General features: G+C 34.6%; 3 protein-coding genes across 6 annotated transcripts in view; 2 read left to right on the top strand and 1 right to left on the bottom strand.

Moving 5' to 3' along the window:
* The first annotated feature begins 4,379 nt into the window (after window positions 1-4,379).
* On the top strand, window positions 4,380-9,945 carry LOC138316154 (uncharacterized). The gene is made up of 3 exons (XM_069257700.1): window positions 4,380-4,520; window positions 4,833-4,969; window positions 5,426-9,945. The coding sequence occupies exon 3, from the start codon at window positions 5,432-5,434 to the stop codon at window positions 6,743-6,745; it is 1,314 nt and encodes a 437-aa protein (XP_069113801.1). The 5' UTR covers window positions 4,380-4,520; window positions 4,833-4,969; window positions 5,426-5,431; the 3' UTR covers window positions 6,746-9,945.
* A 119-nt stretch (window positions 9,946-10,064) lies between these two features.
* Window positions 10,065-13,915, top strand: LOC138316153 (uncharacterized). Its single transcript, XM_069257699.1, has 2 exons — window positions 10,065-11,367; window positions 12,043-13,915. Exon 2 carries the CDS (start codon window positions 12,050-12,052, stop codon window positions 13,577-13,579), a length of 1,530 nt encoding a protein of 509 aa, XP_069113800.1. The 5' UTR covers window positions 10,065-11,367; window positions 12,043-12,049; the 3' UTR covers window positions 13,580-13,915.
* A 146-nt stretch (window positions 13,916-14,061) lies between these two features.
* The window catches only part of LOC138316152 (uncharacterized), a 61,320-nt gene continuing 55,698 nt past the window's right edge, over window positions 14,062-19,683 (bottom strand). For all 4 annotated transcript variants that reach the window (XM_069257696.1, XM_069257693.1, XM_069257695.1 and 1 more), the window contains one exon: window positions 14,062-19,560. In XM_069257696.1, coding sequence (XP_069113797.1) covers window positions 19,073-19,560 — 488 coding nt within the window. In that variant the 3' untranslated portion in view covers window positions 14,062-19,072. The remainder of the gene's footprint in view (window positions 19,561-19,683) is intronic.

Here is a 19,683-nt window from a genome sequence, read left to right as displayed (position 1 = left end):
TCAAATTTCATATGTAGGTTCCCCTAGGGCCCTAGTTGTGCATATTGCATTTTGGGACCAATCGGTCAACAAGATGGCCGCCAGGCAGCCATCTTGGATTTTGATAGTTAAAGTTTGTTATCGCTATTTCTCAGAAAGTACTGAAGGGATCTTTCTCAAATTTCATATGTAGGTTCCCCTAGGGCCCTTGTTGTGCATATTGCATTTTGGGACCAATCGGTCAACAAGATGGCCGCCAGGCAGCCATCTTGGATTTTGATAGTTAAAGTTTGTTATCGCTATTTCTCACAAAGTACTGAAGGGATCTTTCTCAAATTTCATATGTAGGTTCCCCTAGGGCTCTAGTTGTGCATAATGCGTTTTTGGATCGATCGGTCAACAAAATGGCCGCCAGGCAGCCATCTTGGATTTTGATAGTTAAAGATTGTTATCGCTATTTCTCACAAAGTACTGAAGGGATTTTTCTCAAATTTCATATGTATGTTCCCTAGGGCTCTAGTTGTGTATAATGCGTTTTTGGATCGATCGGTCAACAAAATGGCCGCCAGGCTGCCATCTTGGATTTTGATAGTTAAAGTTTGTTATCGCTATTTCTCAGAAAGTATTGAATGAATCTGTCTCAAATTTCATATATAGGTTCCCCTAGGGCCATAGTTGTGCATATTTCGATTTGGGACCGATCGATCAACAAGATGGCCGCCAAGGAGCCATCTTGGATTTTGATAGTTGAAGTTTGTTGCTGCTATTTCTCAGAAAGCACTGAAGCGATCTGTCTCAAATTTTATATGTAGTATGTTTGCAAAAGTTTGAAAAGCAGAGAAAAGATCCCTCTTTCCATTGTCAGACATAGATCATTCTTTGGTGGGCGCCAAGATCCCTCTGGGATCTCTTGTTTATATATGAAAAAGCAAATATCAGTACAATACAATAAAAACGATTGCAATGTAGAAAAGAACATCAAATAAAATATTTAACCAATCGTTTATTTTTTATTTGTAAATTGATAATTTAGCGTGACTTTACTGAACATGTTTAAGAGATTATCAAAACCAAAGATTTCTCGAAGTTGAGATTGATCTCAATGTCAACTTCCTGATCGTATCTCTAATTTTACTTCAGTCAACCTTTAAAGAGTTGATAGTAAACATGAGTAAACATTATCCGGTATTGAAGGGAATCCCTCACTAAAACGTATTTTGTCTCATTTTATTTGTTATCTATATAAACGATCTGCCGCATTGTACTTCTTTAAGTACATTCTTGTTTGCCGATGATACCAATATTTACAGAGAAATAAAAAACTGATGAAGATAAGAAGACACTACAACAAGATTTAACTTTAATTTGCAAAATTGTTTCAAAAATGGCTGCTTAAACTTCATCCTGCAAAATGCAAATTTTATCAATAAAACAAAAACGAAAGTCTGGGAATTAGCACATAGCATGAGCAGAGGACAACATTGTGATGGAAAATAAAAATGCTGAAAAAGACATTGGGGTAACAGTGGATCTATACTAAACTTTTCTGTACACCTGTAGCAAGCTGTTAACAAAGCCAGCAACATCGTCGGGCTTATTAGAGGATCTTTTGTATATTTGGATCAAGTGACTCCAAACAATTGTTTAAAGCACTAGTCCGCCTACACCCGGAATATGCAGTATACGTCTGGAATCCACATAGAGACTAAAAAAAGAAAAACTGCAAATTGGACATTCGGAAGCACTCCTTTAGCTGCAGAATCGTAGAACAGTCTTCCAGAATCTGTAATACAGGCAATAAAAATAAAGGACTTTGAAATAAAATTGAACAATCGCTTGAAACACCTTGAGCTAAATATAACTTGAGCTAACTACAAAGCAAACACCAAAAGTGACATTTTAATTTAATTAATTGAATAAATAGAGGCACTGCGTCCATTATATGTCCTATTAAATCCTATTAATCCTAGGTCTGTACGTGATTACACCTGTCCGAAATACGTACACGCACTAATGACACGTAGAATGGTACATCTATTGATTGTCTACCACGAAGATGATATCACAAAAGGAACAGCTACAGATATCACAAAAGGAACAGCTACAGAGACCTGATACAATACAGGAGGCTAGATATTAGGTACTTTCTTCTGTAAGTTTTTTTGTGGTTTGGTTGATTATATCAATGCCCGATTTCATATAAGGACGAGTGTTAAGTGTGTTAAGAATGGGCACCGCAGTATATTTCATCCATACAAAATATCAACACAATAATGAAATAATTTTACAAACATTAATTGTGGGTAAAATATACACAGTATCAAAGTATGGTTTCGATTCTTGAAAATAATTTAGAATCAGGATCTCCTAAGGGTAAGTTTTTGCTTTATCGACATTCACCATATCAAGTCTTGGTCGAATGGGAGTCAACTCACAAACATAAAATGCATACAAGAGAGGTGTATGTTCCTGTCGCAAGAGTACATTCAAACCTGTGTATGAAGGAAACTCAAGGGAAAAGGCCAAATTGCCCTTTATAGAGAGTGTCAACAAATAGGCTCTGAAAAGATGATTTCATAGAAATCATTTAGGCAGTCAAGATATGGAATTTGGTAAGATATACGAGTGGAAGAAGTCAGTCTGTTACAAGGGTACGTGCCACAGCAATGCCAACCTTCAAGTCCATTGACAGAAGCTGTCATGAGATCTACAGGTGAAGTCATTCCTGGTGACCAGATATCTCCCCTCCTCCTCCAAACACTTTGTTCCTGTGATAGTAAGGACCATTTTACCGTGGGTGATATCAAATCCGGATGTCTGGGGCGTAGCTAGAGTCTTTAGGTATTGCTAAACTAGATTTATTAAAATCAAATGTTTAGGTCTGTTTTCTACCCGTACCTGATAATTGTGCATTTATGTTTCGTACAAAATATATGAAAATCTCATGATAAGTCCTACATGTATCTTGAGTGACTCTAAGGGGATTTGAGGATAGATTGACGGAACTTTCTTACGTTATGGAATTTTTTCATGTGTAAAAAATCGAATAATACATATGCGTGAAAAAATGAATGAATATAAACACAACGCCTCATATTATAAGGCATAAAAGTCGCACTGATAGAAAAACACATTATTTTGTCTTCTTAAAGTCTATCTTGACGGGAAGTTTTATTTCTCTATATCGTTCCAACAAGAGGATGTGTAAGTAGATTGTGCATTTACTCGGGGTATGGATTTTGGAACAATAATCCCATATCTAGATAAGGTGGCCTTTTCCTCTTTAGATGACTGAATAATGGAATCTAGTCCGCTAAACCTTTCTATATTTTAAGGGTGTTTTTTTTTCTTATATATAGACTTTATATTTGGCAAAAAATTAAATCAAAATACTAATAATATAGGCAGGTTTTAGCGGACTATCTAGGTAGAATCTACTCTGTGTCACTATTATTTGTCACTTTTCGATATTTCATCTGTCGTCCTTTGACTTTGCGTGTCTTTCGTTTTAAGCTTGTAATAACCATTTTGTGTCTTAGAAGATCCATATTAACGCACCAAACAACACAAGCACTAGACCTCCTAAACACCCATGACCCGTAGGTTGATCGTAATAAACGGATACGACTTCAGGTTTCTATTTCCGGACTTCCAAAACTGCACGGGTATATTGCAGTGTTATTAATTTTACATAAATCATCTACGTTTAGGTTATTTTAACTTTGATTTTAAATTACATTCAAGACTTTGACGGAGCGACATAATGTTTTAACTTTACAAGACCATGAATAATTCATACTAGGATTTTTTTTGTACATGCCCGGGCTTTTTTATAGAGCAAGCTACGCCCCTGGATGTAGACAAGAATTCATGTTGTTCAATGAATTTAGCTACATTTCATATGCTATTTTTGTAAAATCACAAGCATTTATCAAAGTTAGCACTATTTCATTGTTTAACTACATCAGTATTATAAATTTCTCCTAGAGTTTAAGTAATACCTCTACTCCGTTCTGTATTTACGTGGATGGCAAGTGGTTCATTGTAAACTCCGGTATAAAGATATCTATTTAGTTTGAACCCGTTCAGAGGAACAGATGTTAATTTCATACCAGGCAATTATTATGTTGAAAAAGGATGTTATTTGCCTCTGTCAAGTTGACATTCATATTGGCTATGAATGCCAACTGAAAGACGTTCAATGTTAATACGTATTTACATATGATAACAATTTTATAATGTTATCCCAAGAGATGCTGCATATATAATGAATAAAGAATTCATTATCGTCAAAGACGGAACAGCCATTTGGACAGTCATTTTCCGTGATCACTAGCACGACATTTATGACTTCACAATGATTATGACGTAATAATAAGCAGTTCATAGGCTGATGAATGCCAACTGCGCATGGTAAGGTTACATAGTGAGGCTGCAGTGAAAATGTTAATAATCTCATGAGAATTGATGACGACAGCGACACCACAAAGCATTGTACAGATACGTGAAGACTTGGTTTTGCAATTTCTAGTGTACACAAGGTTAGTCATTGTGATATATCGTCATTTGTCTTTATGACAAGGTTCTAAACACTTGCAGTCGAATCCTATCTGAAATTTAATTGAAATGCTTGTAACCAAAGTGCAGAAGGGTTGGATAACATTTCTATTATCATTCCTTCAATATCGCAGAATCACAAGATAAATAACAAACAAGAAACACCCCAAATACAAGAAACAGCAGTATGCAAGCAAATCGTTTGTATTGGCCGACCGCCATTTTAAAATCCATTGAATGTTAAAACGATCGTTAAACACGTCCTTTACTATTGTAATGATATACTCTATTTATAGTACGGTCAAGGGCTATCATGTGTTTACATGTAGACCAGGAAGATAAAATAGTAAGGAGAAGACATTAACCACACGACAACATAACAGACCTGTAGACGTGTTCCGAGCTTGTGAACAACACGTGTAAAACACCTGAGGTGAGTACAAGTTATTTGTCAACTTCCTATGAGGACGTTATATACAAATTCTAATGTCAAACTAGAGCAATAACGTACAGTATATGAAGCCATCTTCATACCTAGGACGACAAATTATAGTTGCACACTGCATAAATGTTAAACCACCAAAAGGACCGATTACTGGCATAAATTAAGTATTCATCATCGACACCACGAGAAGAACACCAATCTATGGTGTAACGTATGTCTTGTGTGTGAGAATGCATCGATATAAACCATAAAACTATTTCTAACACTTTTCTTCGAACCTAAATTGATAAAAAATAAATGCTCGCTAAATTGATACAGAATGTGCGATGCCAGAATTCTAGACGTTTTGTGTGTGTTGTGTCGTTCGTTTGGGTTACCATTGTGTTTGCATTCTTTGCGTCTTGATCATCACGTATTTGACAATAACCATCTTCTTTGTTTTAGTCCACCATGAAATGCTTGAAGCACAAAGACAACGACGTCATGATGGTTTGTCAAAAACAAGAATGTGACATGTTTTTGGCTTGTGTTGAGTGTATAGCTGGTGCCCACAAAGGACATGACATGGGTACTCTGGGCAATGTTGGGGGAACAGTAAAGAAGGAACTCAACAATCTTTGGATTGCGAATGTCCAATATCTTGAAGAATTAAATATGAGACTAGAGCGTATTAAGAGTATGAAACGCCAGATAAAGGACGCAACGAGAAAAGTTAAGGCATCACAAGAGCGAATAAATCAGGTTCTGAAATCAGATGACTGGATACAGATCATCCAAGAGGGAAAACATATAAAATCGGTGACAACGAATGAAGACCTGCTTAAGGATAGCGTACTAGAGCAAAGTCCACCACCTGGTACATCAATGGTGGCGGAGGTCGAACTTACATCAGATTTCCAGGGCAGCATCTACAGACACAAATCACTGACACCAGAATCTTGTACTGCTCTCACAGAGAAGTACAGCATCACATGTATAGCTCCAGATAAAAAGGACATGTTTTTCGCTATAATAGATAAGAAAATAAAGCACTGTAAAACTAATACACATAACCCTGTTAAAAGTATCGGATCGGGAACGAAAATTCGCGGAGTGGTAATTAAAGAAACTGACATTTTACTTGCTGCGTGCACGGATAACAAATGTGTGAAGACAATCACAACTGATGGAAAGACGCTACACAGTTTTAGCACAGCCCCTCTGATACCTAACCAACTTTGTATCTCGGGTAGTGGTGATATTTTAGTTACTCTTGTTTCATCCTTTGATGACCCAATACCTGACACAGAAGGAGCGGTGAGTCGATACACTCACCAAGGCAAGAGGATGATCACGTTTGAGAGGGACCGAGTCGGTAACAGTATTTGTCCTAAGTATGTCGCTGCCAGTCGTGTCTCTGATATGGTAGTGGTAACAACACACACCCACAGCGATAGTGAGGGCTGGTTTTATGGTCATGTGCTAGTGATGACCGGGGACCTACGGGTGAAGTTCCGGTATCTCGGCGATGGTCGGATCATCTCTGGTGACCAAGAATACTACCAAGACACATCAAAGAAACACTTCGTTCCTGCTATCGATAGTAAAGACCACATCATCCTGGGGGACTTCAAATCTGGCTCTATCGAGATTATAGACAAACTCGGACACAAACTCCAGTGTCTGGGGCAGGTCGATGGGATCAGCTGCCTCACGGTATCTATTGACGACCAACTGTGGATTGGAAAAAATTCAGGCGCAGTGGAGGTATTCAAGTACAACTGACTAATTACCCGAAAGCAGTGAATAACGGCAGCATCACTAAACATTGTGAAGTGAGGGTATCATATTATTTATAGCATATGTTGTCATCCGTCTTATTTTTGTAATCTTATCTTAAGTCTTCAGAGTTGGCACGAAAATCGTCACATTATGTTTGATTATTATTAGTTTTGTTTCGACTAAGGATTTAGAAATTAAGTCGCAGACTGTCCGCCAATATGATTGATTCTTAGTAAACATAACTATTATATAAGCAGCGACTCCTTCGCAAGTCATATTGATGATTACGTAAAATATGTAGTCAAATTAGGACAGGCCTGGTCACCTTGGGAGCAAACAGTTGGAGTGTGTCGCTTCTATATGAATTACTAAACGTTTGTCGAGTATCATATTGACGATTATCTGGTCAGAGCGTCTGTAGACGATGAATTCAATAGCTACATAATATTCACATGTCTACATGTCTGCTGTATGGTTTGTATCTATTCTAATTATGGACAAATCTGAAAACATACAAATATTACCAAAAAAATCTATGCTAAAAACTAGAAGCTAAGTAAAGTATACATTCCAACATGGTAATACGATGGAACATAAAGAAGCTAAGTAAAGTATACATTCCGACAAGGTAGTACGATGGAACATAAAGAAGCTGAGTAAAGTATACATTCCGACATGGTAATACGGTGGAACACTTCAGTAAGTAGACCTAATCCACAGAATTTTCACAGAAGAAGGAAGTTTTTTGTCAATTATTTTAGTAATTCATCTTCAGCGGAATCGGATTCGAAAGAAATGGTGAGAGAATTTTTGAACAATTATAACAATTATATATTGTTTGATAATATTGTAACTCTGGATTTTTATCCTAAAACCTGGTCTTTTTATAGTTATATTATCCACATTTATACTTAAAGATGCTCCACCGCCGACAGAGCATAAATGATATTCATCATTCGAACAATAATCTGTGTTTAATCGTGTATATATGTGCCTAATTAACACAAAAAATAATATAAAATAATTTATTTCGCCTTTGGTGCATGCGCAATCAGTACTTCATTTCATATAGAATATAGTGCCACGGAATTTTTTTCGGGATGCAATTAATTATTTTTCATATTTTTAACTTTAAAGAAAATTAGAAGCTCAAACTTTTCAATAGTGGTAATGGTGTAAAGTAAGTAACTTTTGTAATAGAATAAAATACTAAATCGTCTTCTCCTGTTTTTGATAGTGGAAAAATTTAAGGAATTTTTTTACGTCAACTCCAAATGAGCGTTGGATGAAATTTGATAATGATTATTCTAAATCACTTCACGTGACGCCTAGTTTGGTTTCAAAACGAATCGATCAATTATTGATACCATGCTAGCATATAAAAACATTGATAGGTAAAATTGAAATAAAAAAACAGGAAACATTACACAGTATATTGCGGTTTTATTGATTATATAAAAAAACTATTGACTTTGTTGATAAACAACATTTGTGGTTCAAACCCATTAAAGAAGGTGCAGAGGAGGAAATGCCTAATATCATGTAAAGATGTAAAATGTTGTGTGCATTTGACAAAAAATGTCTTATATATATTTTTTCCAGTGTCAAACGGTTTGTAAGTGTTGTATTGTATCAGGAGTGTCTAATAAGGCTACACATATTGAGTAAAATCTCGTGTTATCAGTATGTTACTTTTAACTGTGATAGTGAAGCTGACTTTAAAACTTTGTCGATTTGTGACATGGTATCAAACATGTCTCAGATATTTTGTATGGATTTTATACCCAGTTTAAACTAGTTATATAATGTATGCTATATATCACTTTTTACGTATCCTTGAACATATTATTGTAACTAAGTTGATAAAAAGTATGTATGCATCAGGTTTAACCTTAGGTATTACTGTTGAGACGTAGATTGTTCCGTTGCTTGTAAGTTTGGCAAAATATGTAAAACATTGTACATTTCAGTTTAAATAGTCCACAGTGTTCGCTGCATCTTTTTGTCACCAGATCACCATGCCACTATATTTACTAGTGTCTATGGTATGGACAAAGAACGTGATGATTCGAGAAAAGCACACACATCGAGTACTTTTAACCTGTTATTCAAATGGCGGTTGTAAATTATATCATGTAGATATGACATTTCAATCATCACAAATACTCCTATTATATACATTTAGGAACACTGAACATGAAACGAAGACTAGTTTTGAAAAAAAGATACTCGACTGCTGTATTTGGGGCAAAACATGCAGATTTATGGAAATGCACCTAAACTCCTTAATTATATTAATGGTATTCCCATTATGTTCAAATGATATTGAATATGCCAGATTTGCATGTTATAATCTACAACCGTCATTTGCAAGACAATCGAAAACGGACTCATAGTGAATATGCTTTTTGTAAAGTCGTGCCTGGTCAAACAAGCGCTCCTTGAACATTTAGTGACAGAAATATGTACAGAGCCCTGTGAACTTGCTAAATTGAAAAGTACAATTTCTTACATATTTTGCCAAAATTTACCAACAACGCATCAATCTACGAGTCAACGGCCATACCTAGACTTTTTTTTTAGGTTCAAGTACATTTAAGAAGTTATATATAGACACGCAAAATATCAATAGTTTCAACAGGGTTTAAACCTTTAAAAAATACAAAAAAGATTGTCTCTCACATGATAGATATTGAAAAAGGCAGGATTGATAACCTGGAAATAGCTGAAAGAACATGCAGGAACGGTAACAGTGGGAACATTGAATATGAATTTTGTTTTACATACATTTTAAAATGTGAATGCTATTTAAATTAAAAAGGCATTTTATCAAGAAATTTTGTTTTATTAAATCTATGTATAAATTAATTGAACTTTTAGAAACATAACAAAAAAAGGTGATTTGATTTAGAAAATTCACTAAATTAGGTAATAAGAAAAGAAATTCATGTATGTTATAATTTAGCGAAATCCCACAACACTAATTATATAATCTTGCGAGGGTTGTGTGTGTGATTGTGCGTGTGGAAGTCACTATGAGTGTGTCAGGAATGTATTGTTGCATGCATGCGAGTGTGGGGTTTAGTGTTAATGTATTGTGTATATATATGTCTAAATCTGTTGCGCGCAATTTTCTCAGCCTCTCTCAATACCCGATATGTGTCACTGGAATTAATGGTGGCAAATAAAAAAATGTGTGGAAATGGTGTTGCTTTTTCACTGATTGTAATAACTAAAATTCCAAGATTCTTGATATATCAAACCAGATAAATCGAGGTCTTAATGATATCCTGTTAAGTGTGTTGAATATCAGACTGGTTTCTCAAACCGATCTAAACAAACCTTGTTTGTATAGAACCCCCAAGCTCCTCCACTTCAGAATCATCTTACTGGTTTTCTCTATCTATACTCGAAGTTTTGGTAAGTTTGGGCCTAAACGCAGTCCATAAAAGGCAATGTGGCTCAGCACCCCACTGTTCTACAGCCTCTGAACCCTACACCCAGGGTAGAACCCTGCTATAGTCACGGATATGTTATCCTCTAACTATATTTCTTTAGCTTGGAGATCTGATTGACAGTTTTTGAGAAACATCTAAATGCAAAACATTTGGAAAATTTGGAAACCTGAGCAGATTGAGTCTAATATATATAGAACAAATATAATATATATATTATATTCTTTTTGTGCAAATCCTTTAGTCCACTATTCATTACATAAGTGATTTTAATGGGAGACACTTCAATAATTTTGCAACAGTGGATCGTAAATAAGGCAAATGATACATGTATCAAGTATCTTAGAAAACATCATACAACTATTTCATAATTATATTCCTCAAAACAACCTCCAGTAAAGCGAAAAGCCAAAAGACATTAAATTGAAGACGACTAAATTTGAATCGAAAATAGAGAGTCTCACAAGTATTGATAATGGGATGGTTAGGGTGATTAAAACGAAAGCATTCCATTCCGTTACTCGATCACAACGCTGTGTTTCCAAATAAAAGATATTATCAAATTTTACGACAAGACATATATTTTACAGTGTGCGAGTGGTTTTTGTTAAAGTTCACTTTACTTTCCAATAAGCATTACACTTTGATTTAGATCGAAATGGATCTAGCAGTTTATTTCGATAATATTTAACTCTTTGGTATTGTCGGGTAACGCTGACCTCAATGTCGGAACACAATACACATTTAGTTGTATACGTTAAGACTATTTATAGAACGGTCTAGTCCTTTATGCATGCAGAGAAGACAATATCACAGGTAAGTAAAACATCAAAATAGAGGATAAGCTATCACCAAAACCTACATATATATGTAGTAGGAAAATCACAAGAAGTGCATAAGTTGACTTGAAGTATTTAGATACACCTATACTATGTATTGATTGATAGGACAGTGTCTACCATGAACGACGGGACAGTTTTAAAAGGTTAATATCGTTATATTTCGCATGCCAATAAATGACTACTCTGGTGCATTTGAACAAAAGGAACTGTATCAATTGTTACCCGCTGGTCAGGAACACAGGCTTATGCAATTGTGACATTTCCTACCAGACTGTACAGTAAGGATCACACGACTAACTATTGCAAGTCTCTGGCGTCTTATTCACTAGTAAGTGTATACCATATGTACGTTAAATGGGAGTTCGGAAATATAACCAAAGTGAAGGAACAAGACACTGCTATGTGGTTGTCTAGAGAGCTAAGGGTTAAGCAATTATTGCAAATCAATACAGTATATGTATGGATCGACCTGCAAATCCTCGTCGGTCACCCACGTTAATCAGTAACGCAGCGTAGTGGAGTTTAGACACTGAATTTCCGAGGGTGCCTGCAAATGAACTGACACAAACGTACAAATGAACATAAATAATATATAACAAGCTTTAGCACTTTGTGACTCTATCTTCCTCAGTGTTTTTTTTAACAAGAGGCCGAAACCGCGCAAAAGCTGTGGCTTAATGATAAGATGACAAAAGTATATGTAAATCTTTTTCAATTGGTAAACTTATATTTATGTAATTAAGTTTTATTGGTCAGCAGAGTGTATATCAGATCACATATAAGCGTATGTAACCCATTATGACCCCAGTATATAAAGTAAGCCTCCTATTTAAATTTCTTATTCACAAATTTTAGCATACATTATCCAGGTGATACCGTCATCCAAATGAACATTGTAACATAAATATTAGAACGGTCGTGTTTCATTTTTGTCTTTATAGCTTTAAGAAGAAAAGCATATACCAGAAGGTATTATAACAAATTTCAACTTTCTGTATTACAGGGCAATAATGAAATGTTCTATGCACGAAGACCAACCCGTTATCATGGTTTGTCAAAGACAAGAATGCGAGACGAGTTTAGTTTGCGTTTTGTGCATAGCTGGTCCACACAAGGGACATGCAATAACGACTCTAGAAGAAGTAGGAAAATCAGTCAAGAAGCAACTGCAAGAGAAATTTGTTGAAAACAAAGAATACCTCATGGACCAAAATGAGAAAATAGAGCGTATTAAAAGCATGCAAAAGGAAAATGACGAAAAACTGACAAAACTTCGTGTATTAATGGAGGAACAAGGGCAACTGATGCACGAGGCTGTTGATAAAATCATAGACAATATGAATTCTCAGTTTGAAAATAGGTATAGAGGAAAAAAGGATGAGCTTATTGGCCTAAATCAACGCAAACAATTCTCTGTTGAGACAGTACAAACATTACAACAAAGACTAGGACACCTTTTAGAAGCAGAGGACTGGGCAGAGATTATCATGGAGGGGAAGAAAACGATAACAAAGCCGAATGGAGAAGATATTCCCGAGGAAACTACACCAAATATCGGACCAGACGAAATCAACAAGACTGTCGTTACCGGGATTCTATCAGCTTTACAGCAATGTCAACCGCATGTAAGCAATAGTACACCAACTGAAGCCGAAGCAGACGATCATGCATCAGATTTTGAGGGTAAAATCTACAAACACAAGACACTGGAATCAGCTTCATGTTTCACAATTTCATCAGACCACATATCTAACGTTGTTCCCAGTAAAAACGATACGTTTTGGGTGATAATAAAAGAGGAATTGAAGCTTTGTTGTGGACAAGGAATAATCAACACTATCCAAAATGATACTAGGACGGAATTTCGTGGGATGGCAATTTCAAAGTCTGGTCAGTTACTGACGACTTGTTCCGATGGCCAGTGTGTGAAGACTATTTCTCCCGATGGAAAACTGATGCACAGTTTTAGCACAAAGCCTTTAATGCCTAACAGAGTGTGTGTCGCGAATAACGGGGATGTTTTAGTAACCCTGGTGTCGTCCTTCCAGGACCCGATTCCTGACACGGTGGGGGCAGTGAGTCGGTACACACCCCAGGGAAAGAGGATGATCACGTTTGAGAGGGACCGATTCGGTAACAGTATCTGCCCCAAGTATGTCACTGCAAGTCCGGTCTCTGATATGGTAGTGATAACTTCAATTACAAACCAAAGTAATGACGGCAACTTCAACAGTCACGTTCTAGTGATGACCGGAGACCTACAGGTGAAGTTCCGCTATCTCAGTGATGGCCGAGTCATCCCAGGTGACCAAAGCTACCAACAAGACGTGTCCTCCAAACACTTCGTTCCTGCTATCGATAGTAAAGACTACATCATACTTGGGGACATAAAATCCGGATTTATCGAGATTATAGACAAAGACGGACACATACTTCAGTGTCTAGGCCAGGTGAAGGCATTGAATTACCTTGCTGTGTCGATTGATGACAGATTGTGGGCTGGGAAGAAAGCAGGTAGCGTAGAGGTGTTCAAGTTGTGATTCTTTTTGAGAACACTATAACATCACACATATGGGCCTACATGGAAGTGGTACCATAGTAATAGATATCAGTAGTATTTTTTAAGTGTATACAACAAGAAGTCGGTTTATTTTTAAAGACTGTGTGCACTAGTATGCCGTACATCAAATTAACATAGTACAGGGACGAAGCTTATGGTATTCAGACCTACATTATAACAGATGTTTATGGAGGTTAAGCTCCGAGATTTCTCCGTCAAACCCTAGGGTATGAACATGCATTTTAAAAACTGTGATCGTATAGCGGACATTGATGGCATATTACAGTGATGCCAACTACTTCAAGTTTCATTAGAACTAGTTTATTTCCAATATGTATGCACATTTCAATGCATTTTCAGACTAAATTGTCCCTTTAAGATAGAATAATTTTCAAATACATCCAATTCAACAAATACCCAATATATACAATATTCTCATGTAATATCATTAAAAAACACTGATAACATTTCAATAGAATTTTAATATTCCATTCAACTAATTTATCACAATAATATTACAAAAAACAATGAAATTAAAGTAATTAATGCCTAGCTACCTTTAGAAGATTGTACTCCTTCAACATGTAATAAACTCCATACGATATATAATGAACAGAGATAATTGTGGTCCCATACTTCAGTAGGAATAGTTTCAACTTTGACCTAATAATATTTAGTGAACTACATGTTATGTAGTAAAGTCTAAACTCCATCTGAGCTAATCAAGAAGTTCAATTGGGCACTCATCTATTACTGATTATTATACAATAGGTTGTAAAATTGAGTCATCATAAAAAATTGTCTCAAGTTCGAACCATCATGTAAGAAATATTTGACTGATTCTTTTATTTCAAACTCAGTCTATTGTGTCATCTTACTACTTCTTTATACTGTATTCTGTATTTGCATTTAACAGTTATCTCCCATGCAGGAAGGTGTCGATTGGGACATCATCATTTTGTTTGCAGAACTTTTTACTGTGAAATATATGACATTATGCTCGCAAACCCATGACAGAATAATGATGGAGGGGATAATAGACAAGAGAATGGAATACTAGAAGGCATTTTGGCATCATGCTAGCTTTAAACCTGCTAACTAGTATTTGAAATCTTCACAATAGTAATACATCAGAAACAAAATATCCAACAAGATGGCTCTGCCAATTCAATTTACATGTTAACAATAAGCAAAGCTTATAGCCAATCCAAGAGAACAATTACAAAATCAAACAATATTCTGTCATTATAATTTTAGTGACAGTTAGGGAGTCAAATCAAGGTTCTATTTCAAAACATTTCAAGGGAAGGTCACTCAATGAATAGATATACGTGACATTTTACGATATGTTATTTCTGATATTCTGAATCAGAATGTTTAGACTTTACCTAATCCACAGCTTGTCCTAAGTTTCTGAGAGGACTTTATTGGTTAATAGTTAGCTTCTATTTCGTAATAAAGGTATTTCAAAACATAATCATTAATGAGCATTATCATAAAACATATGGCAAGAAACAATGAAATCATTCTCATGATCAATGTATTGATTTAAGCTCCAGTAACTTAACTAGTACAAGTGTATGACACATCAAACCTACCAAGTTCAACGTAACAACTGCAGGCCATTTACCTATTGTGTACATTTTGTGGGACTGGAATTGCTGTATCAACATATCAGGCATAATAGAAATTTTGTACAGTAGCCAGGTGTAAAAATATGTCAAGTAAATGAAATACTTTATAGCCATATCTCTTGATAAAAATTTTGTATTCAGTGGAACTATGATAAACGTTGAATTATCAAAGTTAAGAGTATTGAATTATATCGAAGTGTCAAATTCGGTATATGTTCAGCCTTTGAGTTGAAAAAGTTAATGAGGTTCAAGTGTAATATATGCATTGTACATATGGCATTACAAATCATGTATCAGTTAAATTTGATGAAACATAATACATTTTGTACATGTATTTCTACAATTTGATATATTAATATATATATTTTGTTAATAAATTTAAAACACAAATTTCATCCGGTACACAATTCAACAGCAAATAAATGACTGATTATAACCAAAGTGCCAAGACCACTCATAGATGCTGTGAATGAAGGACTCAAATAAGGAAAAAAGAAATTGGTTTATCATTTATATTGAATTTAGTATACATGTTGTAGTATATAGTGTGCAGTGTTGAATTGTGGAGTTAAACAAAAGATATTTACTGTATTCATTTTATGATTTTTAAAGTTGATTCAAGAACAATAAGTTGAATAACTCATTTTCCTGAAATAACTCAAAGATATATATTTTATGTTTAAATTTCTTATTTCTGAAATAATGATTTCAACACAAATAAATTCAGTCAGAATCTGAGTGTCATTTTTTATAAGTAATTAATCAATTCTATCAAAAACATATATGTATGTGTATATATGTTTCTGATTCTTTATTCATATACATGTATTTATTAATAAATTATCAATTTTATCAATGTTTCTTTAAAGACATAAAAAGAAAAGAAAAATAAGTTATTGCATGTGTTACACACGTAATAATATTTCTAACGTTTTTTTATTTTTTTTTATTTTTCAGGCATGGGGTAATCGTACTCGTGTAATTGTAATCGATTGTAATTAATTACATTTTCTCAAGAAATCGACAGTAATCAGTAATCGAAGGCTATTTCGATTACTTATAATTGTAATCGTAATCGATTACAGTAAAAAAATTTTACTGTGTAATCGTAATTACATTTCAAGTACTTTCCAATTACATTATACCTATTATGAAGTTGAATTTAGCAGCCAGTATACTAAGTTTAGAAAGTGTAAAGTTCAACTTGTCTGCTGTAGTTCAACTAAAACTGAAGATAGATGTAACAGTGTTTAGTATTGATCTATAAAAATATTTTATAATTAGTTTACGGCTCAAAGAAATAAAGAATAACAAGAGGCGAATTGTCTATACAGGTACACTTTATAGCTAATTTTAAGTTTCACCAGTGTCCCCATGGGCATAAGAGCATATTGTATTAAACAATGGAAAATATTGTTTTCATAAAAGTCAACAGGCATTGACTAATTATAAGATCAATTCAGTTGTTTCAGGGAGTATGTCCTCAGATTTCCAATGAACTTGTTGTTTTAGGAAACAATGAGAAGTCACAATTAATACTGTTTGATATTCCCAGTAACTGTTCTTTTTACCTGTACAGTCAACCAAGATATATCTGTTGAAAAATCCTTGAATTATATACTTGATTCATTTTTATATATTTAACATGCATTGCATTGTAAATGAAAATTATAAATACAAGAAATATCTACTTGTTGTGTTATACTGACATCTGCAAAATGCAGGTTATCAATTAACCACATACGAAAAATGCACATGGTCATTTCTAAGACACACCAGTTTAAAAAGCATGATGTGGGACAGGTGTAGACTTGAAACTAAATTAACAGTTTAACTAATTCCAATGAAACTATTTTATCTAAATATAACTGGTCTTGGAATGCTATCAAATCGTAAAAAGGACAAATTGAAAATATTGTGATAGAAGATAAAATTTAATAAATCAACTAAATATGTAATCGAATGTAATTGAAAGTAATTTCAATTACTTTTTGTAAAGTAATCGATTACAGGTCAATTGTACCTGTAAGATTACAGCATTTTCTCCCAAGTAATTGATTATTAATTAATTATATTTTGAAGTAATTGTGCCCATGCCTGCATGTGTATCACTTTGCTTTGCCGACGTTTGACTTATAAATCATGGCCAGATAAGTTTGCCAAATAAAAGGTACATAATTTGGTTACTTATAACACTCATTTGATGTAAAGTAATGTTCCAAATTATACTCTATCTGTGCAAGTCGAACAGCAAGTGCTATGTACTGTTTCTAAATATAGCAGTGTTATGCACAATGTTTTAAAAAACAAGAATGATGAAATTAATATTGACTAGAGATTGACCTTCTCATGTATACTTTTGGTGTAAATAATCTTAGTTAAATAATCAAAAGGTAGCTATAAATAATATTTTCCTACTATGAATGTTAGGCCAAGTAGCAATGACGTTTAAAGGAAGGCAACTAGAGCTACCACATCTCAATGTAAGTTCATCAGATATAGTTCGGAACTTCAACCAGGGGGGCAAACACATCTAAATCTGATTTTTTTTTTATAAATCATTTTAATAAATATTATTTCTCATCATTTATATAATCTCAACTTTGTAGCATTCAAATAGAAATATACACTCAAAAATTCTACTGCGGAGTAATAAATTAAGAAGATGTTGTGTGTGATATTTGGGAATATACAGGACGCTCATAATTAAACGAAATCGTTTGAAGAAACATCACCGAATGCGTAATTGTAAACATCGATTAACGTTGTAAAAATTGTACATGAGACTTTTATTATTTCATACCTTCAATAAGGATATGAGAGTAACAAAAAAACATTTAATTTTCAATGCGGATTGTTATGATTGTTTTGATGCGCTCAGGCTTGCCGAGGGTACCTATGGTTGCTGTTTCACAGCATCAATCAAAAATGAAATCGGTGCCATGTTTCTATGTACATACACATGTACCAAACTGATGGTTAACTTAACATTTTAAAAACATAAAACGGTAACAAAGTGGTATTGGTCTTTCCTAAAGATTTACACAGACACATACATAAATAATACTGTGGTGATATAAAATGTGATTTAAAATGACCCCGTTCATAAAATATTTTGTAATTTGAAGGAACGAAAAATTTCAAAACAAATATTTCAGTTCAAGACAAAATATACATCATAGTCATCATATTTTGATTTAGAATATGGAATTGGAATTAACCGTGCTGAGGTCACTGAAATCACATAAATAAACCATGCCTAGATTTGGGTGTACATTTCATGTAATGTAGTACATATCCATCTGTTAAAGATCAAAATAACCTTTCTAAGTAACTACATAATTTCAACCCAAACATGCGTAGGTCATATTTTATCATATTAATGGTGTAATAGTGGGGTTTATACAAGTCAGTCATATAAAAACATATTAAGCATTGTCAGACACTGGCACAACAACAGTGGTATTTCATAGACTAAGATCAGTATAGATCCTCAATACACTCCTATAAACGTAGTCATATATGTCACTGGACAGCATGTGGATCATGTGATGAATCTGTATCATGATCATCTTATCACTTTCAAAAGTATGTGGAAATAATGGCACACGCATATTAATTACGATTTTAAGTTTATACAGATAAGAAAATGCTGCTCCGGACAATTTGATTAAGGTTTACACAACTGAAAGATGTTCTCTAAGCAAAACATTCATCAACGGGTATATCAACAATGTTTTGATTTAGTACGACAAGTTCCTATATGACACATAAATGCCAGCACCAGGCTTTCACCCTGGATATATTCTGTTAATGGCCTTGACCCTACTCAAGAGTATCTAAATCACCATACACAGGCGGACCTGTTTCTGGTCCATACAGAGAGCCAGATTATGAATCCTGACAAGCTTCACATTTTCTGTATCTCCAGCATTAAACACACGGTAGATACAGAAATTCTCCTTCTGTTCCTGAGCAAACTTTATTTGTGGAGCTGAGATCTCAAAAACTTCCTTTTTATCAGAGAGAGTACTCTTCACTTCTATATATATCACAGAGATGCCTGTTTCTGTGGCAACATGCAGTTCAAAATCGTACGGTAAGCCTGTCTCCTTCTCCTGGTTTTTCCATGTGACCTGTATGATATTAGAACTGATATCCTTCATTTGTAGGAGGTAGTAGTACACCAGGCTCTCTCCCCACTGTCCAACCTCTTCAGTGCCAGCACCAGACTCCAGCGTTACTGTCTCTGGCAGTGCCAGATCTTTCCTGATGTCAAGCTCTTCAAATACATACTCACTGGAAATGTTAGCCCAGGCTGGATCACCTGAATGGAGGAATAGATGGGTTTAAACTCAGCTACATATAGTAAACACATTATAACGGACACGCTTACAACAAATACATGGTTAAAACACAATTGCAGCAAATTCATAGTTATAACATAGGA

Source organism: Argopecten irradians, chromosome 2 (assembly GCF_041381155.1).
Source record: "Argopecten irradians isolate NY chromosome 2, Ai_NY, whole genome shotgun sequence".
Taxonomy (NCBI): domain Eukaryota; kingdom Metazoa; phylum Mollusca; class Bivalvia; order Pectinida; family Pectinidae; genus Argopecten; species Argopecten irradians.
This window is presented reverse-complemented; position numbering and strand designations above follow the sequence as displayed.